General features: G+C 44.9%; 1 protein-coding gene across 3 annotated transcripts in view; it reads left to right on the top strand.

The window, feature by feature from the left end:
* nrp2b (neuropilin 2b) overlaps nucleotides 1–7,500 on the top strand; it is an 88,784-nt gene that overhangs the window by 60,377 nt on the left and 20,907 nt on the right. For all 3 annotated transcript variants that reach the window (XM_056579668.1, XM_056579667.1, XM_056579666.1), the window contains exons 11-12: nucleotides 3,544–3,618; nucleotides 4,673–4,825. In XM_056579668.1, the coding sequence (XP_056435643.1) occupies nucleotides 3,544–3,618; nucleotides 4,673–4,825 (228 nt within the window). The remainder of the gene's footprint in view (nucleotides 1–3,543; nucleotides 3,619–4,672; nucleotides 4,826–7,500) is intronic.

The following is a 7,500-nucleotide window of genomic DNA, read 5'->3' as shown; positions in this document are numbered from 1 at the left end:
GGGGGATGAAAGGAGAGAGAAGGAGAGAGGGAGAGGAGGATGAGAGGAGAGAGGTGAAGAGTAGCGGGAATGGTGGAAGAGGAGGATATGACCAGAGGGACCAGAGAAGAAGAGAGATGGGAGTAGAGGGAACGGTTGAAGATGTGGATATTAGAGGAGAGACCAGAGAATAAGGGAAATAGTAGAGGAGGGGAGTAGAGGGAGTGGTTGAAGAGGAGGATATCTGGTGAGGGACAAGAGAGGAGGAGAGGGGAATAGATCTATTAAGAATTTAAGGAATGCAGAATGTATAGTGAAGATGCAAGCAGTATACTCTGTTGATGGAGGTAGATCTGTGCGGTATGTTTTAAATAGATACTGTATGTTTGAAGTTAAGTAGGGGGTCTCGCAGTCTGACAATAGTGTGGTCAGAGGAATTATGGGTGTGTCTCTCGTGTCTCTCTCTCTCTCTCTCTCTCTCTCTCTCTCTCTCTCTCTCTCCTCTCTCTCTCTCTCTCTCTCTCCTCTCTCTCTCTCTCTCTCTCTCTCTCTCTCTCTATACGGGGGGCTAATTGCAACAGTAAAGGGCACTAAATTAATTCAGCTTTCAAACCTGAAGTGGCAGGGGGGCCACTTATCATGAGTTAATGCCTGTGTGTGTGTTTGTGTGTGTGTGTGCGTGTGTGCGTGTGTGCGTGTGTGCGTGTGTGCGTGGTGTGCGTGTGTGTGTGTGTGTGGGTGTGTGTGTGTGTGTGTGTGTGTGGTGTGTGTGTGTGTGTGTTAGATTGTGGGAGAATGATAAGGTAAATGTATTAAATGGTGCATAATATTTACTGAAGAGTTACTTTCACTCTGAACATAGTAACCCTGTAAGCAAGGGTTACTATAATCATTCATGTGACGTACACACACACAACATACACACACACACACACACACACACACACACCACAACACACACACACACACACACACACACACACACACACACACACACACACACACACACACACACACACACACACACACACACACAACACACAAAACAGACACACACAGATAGGGATCAACCACCAAAGGGCACGATTAAGGGCTAATTGAGTTCAGTTACTTGACAGACACACAACCCACACACACACAGGCAAATTAAACACATAGACACACACACCACCACACACACATACACAATCGCTCACACAATACACAATTCACATACACACAGGCTAAATAAACATAAAAAACACACTTCCAGACACGTACACAAATTCGCAGAAGAACACACACGTCAAACACACACACACACACACAAACACACACACACACAATGTGAGTCATGGAAACATGGAAAGTAAACCAAGGCGGTGAATCAACAGTCAGTTTGTGGTTCAAACCGCCGTAGAACAACAAGAGCTAGAGTTACAGAATGTACAGGATGGGAGAGAGACCCAGAGAGAGAGTGGGACTTTGGGAGAGAGAAATCATTTAATTCAAAAATCGAACTTAGAGAGAGAGAGGGGGGACGGAGAGGGGGGTGGAGAGAGAGATAGAGAGAGAGAGAAAGAGACAGAGAGAAAGAGACAGAGATTTGGATCCAAATAAAATAAACTATAAAGGATAAAAGGTAGAGCGTAGGGGTCTGGCTGGGGAGGAGATGACAGAAAAGAGAGAGAGAACACAGAAGAGAGAGTTATGTCAAAGAAAATTGTGGTTTTGGTAAAAGAGAAACAGCATGAGATAAGATTTCACCTCCGTGGCAGATGAAAAACAGATACAACAGCTGGATAAAAGAACACTGTGTGAGTTTGGTGAGGGGGTTTATATCAAAATAATACTTTATGGACCTGGCATGGCCACAGATAGAAAGGACCGAGGGTTGAGGCCAAAGGAAAGAAAGACAATTTGAAAATATAGAAGACAGAGAGAGGGAAAGAACGATATGACCACATTATGAAATAAAGAAAGAAAAGATAAAGAAAGAAGAATGGAAAATTAGAGAGAAAGAATGGCAGAAAATTGGAAGAAGGAAATAAACCAAAAGATACACAACAGAATATATTCAAAAAAGATATAAAAAAAGAGAAGGATTCAAATAAATCACAAAAGAGAGAGGAGGAGAAGGAAGGAATGAACTGTAGAAAGAGAGAGAAGGAGAGAGAAGAGAAGGAAGGAACAATCGAAGAAGAGAGAGCAGCAGAGAGAAGGGAGAAAGAAGGAGAGAGTCGTTTTTAGGTTTGCCGGACGAAGCACACGAGCCAGGCAATCTGCTGTTCATTTACGTCAGCACACACACACACAAAACCACAAACACACACGCACGCACTAACACAAACCCACAGCCGTACGCACCCACACGGACACACACAACCACACACAAGCGCTCACTCAATCCCTCACACTGTCTCTCTCACATACATGCTCACACACACTTATATTGCATGCATACATACCCTCCCAACCGCACACAAATACACACACACACTCTCACACGCACACACACACACACACACACACACGCTTGCACAGCTGGTAAAGTCTTCAACTCTGTGTAGAGAATGTGAGCAGCAGTAGAAGGCTGCTTGTTAAAACCTTCAGGTCTCAGGGTTACAGTGAAATACCCCATGCCTGATGTTTTTGTGTGAGTGTGTATATGTGTGGGTGTGGGTGTGTGTGGGTGTGCATGTGTGTGTTTGTGTGATCTATCATATGTGGCTTCCATGCGGGTGGGTGCCAAGGTCAGCCTAAGTGTAGCATCAATCAACACACTCCTCTTTACCTGTGTGTGGGTTTGGGTGTGGGCATATGTGTATGAGGTTGCATACGTGTGTGTGTGTGTGTGTGTGTGTGTGTGTGTGTGTGTGTGTGTGTGTGTGTGTGTGTGTGTGTGTGTGTGTGTGTGTGTGTGTGTGTGTGTGTGTGTGTGTGTGTGCGTGTGCATGTTGGTACGCCCGTGAATCAGTGTGTATGTATGAGTTGGTTTTTGTGTGTGTGTGTGCGTGTGTGTGTGTGTGTGTTTGTGTGTGTGCCAGCCAACTGTGTGTAGTAATGAATGGCATGGCACAGGCATCAGTGAGGTGCCACCTTGGTTCTTAACCCCACTCTGTCATGTTCCCGGGTTCTGCGTTTCGATGCCACCGCCACCAGCAGAAAATTGAACACAGCAGTTTTAAAGAATCTTAAAATCTGTTTTTTCAGTTATTTTTAATATCAATTTTATTTAATTTTTTTTACTGTGATTTGGAGTGTCTGCCAGTTTTGGTTTGAATAATTTTAGAACGAATTCCGTTCAACTGCAGAACACACTAACAGCACTTTGCTGAGAGAGTGAGAGAGTACTGGAGTCCCAAGCCAATTCCTCAAAATGTTCCCTCCTTCAGAAAATCTCCAAACAAATATTCCCATTCAGTAGTTCCCTACGACTTCCCCTCCCTCTGTGATTCAATCATGGTCTGCTCTACTCTCACATACTGTACTTCCAGTGGAGATAAACAGTGTGTTCTAACTGTCCATGGTTCTGTAGCCTCCGGTCTTCTAACCTGTTCTCATCTTGTTTTTTTATTTGCACAGAAACCACGACCATACCTGACCCAACCACACCCACCCCACCAAGACCAGAAGAGACCACCGCTCCAATGAGATCCGGTAAACAAAAACACTGCTACTACTGCAATCACTACTACTACCTTTATGTCTACCATGCTGTTAGTGGTCTTTAGTTATTTACAGAAGCTTTTATCCCAAGCCAGGGCATCATGCTCTCTGGTGCCTACAGGTAGATCCTTTCAGCTGGGAGTTAGACACAGTAACCACAAGATTGCCCCCTTCACACACACACTTTCATGCACAGACACACATCCCCACTCGACTCCACTTCACCGTGTCAAGGTGTGTGGGCCCTCATTATGCCAGAGAGCCCGACGAGGCTTCTGGGATTTGTGGTTTTTCAGAGTTAGCTCCCTGAGGGGAACCCAAGTGAGAGAACGTCTCATTCAACAAGCATTCGTTACAGATGTTTTACAGAAGCACACACGCACACACACACACACACACACACACACACACACACACACACACACACACACACACACACACACACACAACACACACACACACACACACACACACACACACACACATTTACATACACCACAAATCTGCACATATTTAGATACATACAAAGACACACAGATACGCACTCATACGCATATGCACACAGACAAATTCACCAACGTGCACGTTGGGGATGTAGAGTGATATGATTTTTATGGGCATATTTCTGCCATGCGGTAAAAAGGGGATTTTGATTAGTTTCGGGGTGTCGAGTGTACTGTTTGGCAACAGGTGGGGAATTGAAAAAATCTGCTTTCCAATAATTCTTCTGAATAGGCACAATGTGATGAGTTTCACAGAGTTATGATATAAATCAATGTATTAATATTTCCCCCTTTCTTTTTCTCTCTTCCTCCCCTACTTCCACCGATACTTCACTGTATTTTTTTTCTCTCTCCATCTATTTCGGTCGATCTTTATCTGTCTCTCTTCGTCTTCCTCTCTCTCTCTCTCTCTCTCTCTCTCTCTCTCTCTCTCGCTCTCTCTCTCTCTCTCTCTCTCTCTCGCTCTCTCTCTCTCTCGCTCTCTCTCGCTCTCTTTCTCTCTCTCTCTCTCTCTCTCTCTCGCTCGCTCTCTCTCTCTCCAGTCACCACTCCCTCTCTGTCGAGTGTGTGTGACTTCGAGCAGAACCTGTGTGGCTGGTTACCTGACCCGAGGTCAGGGGTCACCTGGTCCCTGCGCACGGCCAGCGGAGCGCACGGCCATGGTGGGCACGGCAACGTGGAGGCGGAGCTAGACAGTAAGTCACATGACTGGTCCTGTTGCTGAACAGTTTTCATTCAAGTACATAACTTACGAACAGTTTTATTGGGAATTTTCAGTTTTATCAAAGGTATTCTCAATGCAATTCAAGTAATGAAAAAATTAAAAGATTAACACGGTTTGGATTCTAAACGTGTTAATTTCTTAATTTAGTCATTGATATGGTTGTGTCTGTTTGTGTGTGTATGATTGTCTATGTTCTAAACTTTAGAAGATAGAGAATCATACACACAAATACATACACAAACACACAAAAACATACATGCACGCACACACAACCACACACACACACACAAACACACCAGATCCTAGAAGTAATTATCCTCCAGCGTCGCTCCTTCCTCTCTCAACTCTCTGCTCATCTCGTGAGGGTATGGAAACTATGGAATCTTCTAGAAAAAGCTCTGCTCAGCTGATTGTAGCTCCGGGTTTGGCTCCCTCTGGCTCCCAGATATTCATCTCTGTGTGTGCGTGGAATGGATGGGTCATCAGATGGCCCGGCCACACTTAACCGCTAACCTTCCCTTCCATGTGGTTTCCCTTCCTCCCCACTCTCCGAGGGGAGGAAATCCAAGACGCATAGGGAAAGGGGGCCGATCCTGGCCTGCTAGTGAACCCCCCCCCGCGCGCCCACACACACACGCACACGCACACGCACGCACACACACACACACACACACACACACACACACACACACACACACACACACACACACACACACACACACACACACACACACACACACACACACATGCCACTCCAGCGTGTCAAGGTGTGTGGGCCCTCATTATACCTGGGAGCCGAACGAGGCTTCTGGGCTTTGTGGTTTTTCAGCGTGAGCCCTCCTGCTATGACTGACTTCAAACCACGTTTACATTTAGCCATTTGACGCTTTTATCCGAAGCCAGTTCATATTTATTTAAAGTTAAAAAGCCCAACCTAGTTTCTTAAACATGCAGCCAGCGGACGGGGCAGTAGTGGTACATGGTGCAAGGTCAAACACGTGCTGCAGATAGCTCAGATTTCAAAGCGCTTTGCTTATTTAGCAGCGGGAAACCCCCCATACCAGCCGGGATATGTGTCTTGCTGAAGGCAGATGGCTTGGTTGGAGAAGGGACAGTAGAAAAGGTAGAAGTGGCTCGTTCCACTGGTTTACGCCTACCTTTATTCAAGTGGATCTCTCCATGCTGTGAGCCACATACTTCAATAGCATTGTTCTTTTGCGACCGGCGGGGTCCCCATGGAGATGAGAAATAACAACTCTGATGATGGAATAAAACCCCCCAAAAGATTTCTGACCAATTGCACACAATGTTCACCTGTGGCGATTTTAGCGAGTTACATAATCAGAGGTGCAAGAAATGCAGAAAAATAAGTTTTGTGAGGTTTTTTCTCCTCTTTTAAGTATACTGCTTGCTTTATTTTAGGTCTTTGTTCTTTGTTATTCAGAGTGACGTAGGAACTCGAGGAAATTAGAATGAGATTATTTGATTAGATTATTATCTTTAAAATAATAATGCGTTTCACACAGTTTGGAGATATCAAACTTTGTATTGTAATCCGTTCTGGGTCATACTTTCTCATTAAGGGAGGAATTCGATTGTGGATCTAAAGCGAGGATCATTATGTGTTGATTAATTAATTTGATAACGTGTAGAAACGACACCACAGAGTGCAGAACAATTATAATTGAAATATCGCTTGGCCCCATTTATCTGTCTGCTTCCTTCCCACAATACCGCTCTCATTTCTGTCTCTGATATAATCTGTCACACCTCAAGACAAAACCGCAACACCTCCACAAAGTTAGAAAGAAAAAGGTGTAAATACCTTACCTTGTCAAACAGCTTCGGTCTTTAGGTCTGCAGTATCCACCTTGTGACTTCACTTGTGACATCACAGGTGCCAGTGATTAGCGCACCAGTCTGCAGACGGTGACTTCAAGTTTGACATCACAGGTGTGTAAGTGTTGGCAGGTTACATTTTGGTGTCTGTCTCACTTTAGGTATCAACAGCTTCTTACTGCTTAATAAGACTTCTATCCCATACTCTAAAACTAATTTAAGCTAATATCCCTCTTTGTTAGTTATTAAGTTTATTTCAGAAGTGAGCTGCTTAACTTAATTTACTCCCCCCCCCCCCCCCCACACATACTCCTGTTTCCTATTTTTGTGTATCCCCTCCTCTTTACTCCTTGCTTGTTTTTCCCATCTGTCCATCTTTAACCAGAGTTAGGATGGAAAGGCTGTTTTAACCATCACCCATAGAGAAACATATGCTCTCTCGCTCTCTCTCTCTCTCCCTCTCTGGTTCTCTCTCACACACCACACACACACACACACCACACACACACACACACACACACACACACACACACAGCCCAGAGCGATCAGATAGGTCAGATAACATATTTGACAGAACTGCTGCCTTAGCTTTCCAGCTCTCCCCGAGGCTACAGTAACACACACACACACTCACACACACACACACACACACACACACACACACACACACACACACACACACACACACACACACACACAACACACACACACACACACACACACACACACACACACACACACACACACACACACACACACACACACACACACAGTAAACAGTAAAAACACCCAAACTAACCAAGGTGG

The sequence above is a fragment of the Gadus chalcogrammus genome, chromosome 20 (assembly GCF_026213295.1).
Source record: "Gadus chalcogrammus isolate NIFS_2021 chromosome 20, NIFS_Gcha_1.0, whole genome shotgun sequence".
Taxonomy (NCBI): domain Eukaryota; kingdom Metazoa; phylum Chordata; class Actinopteri; order Gadiformes; family Gadidae; genus Gadus; species Gadus chalcogrammus.
This window is presented reverse-complemented; position numbering and strand designations above follow the sequence as displayed.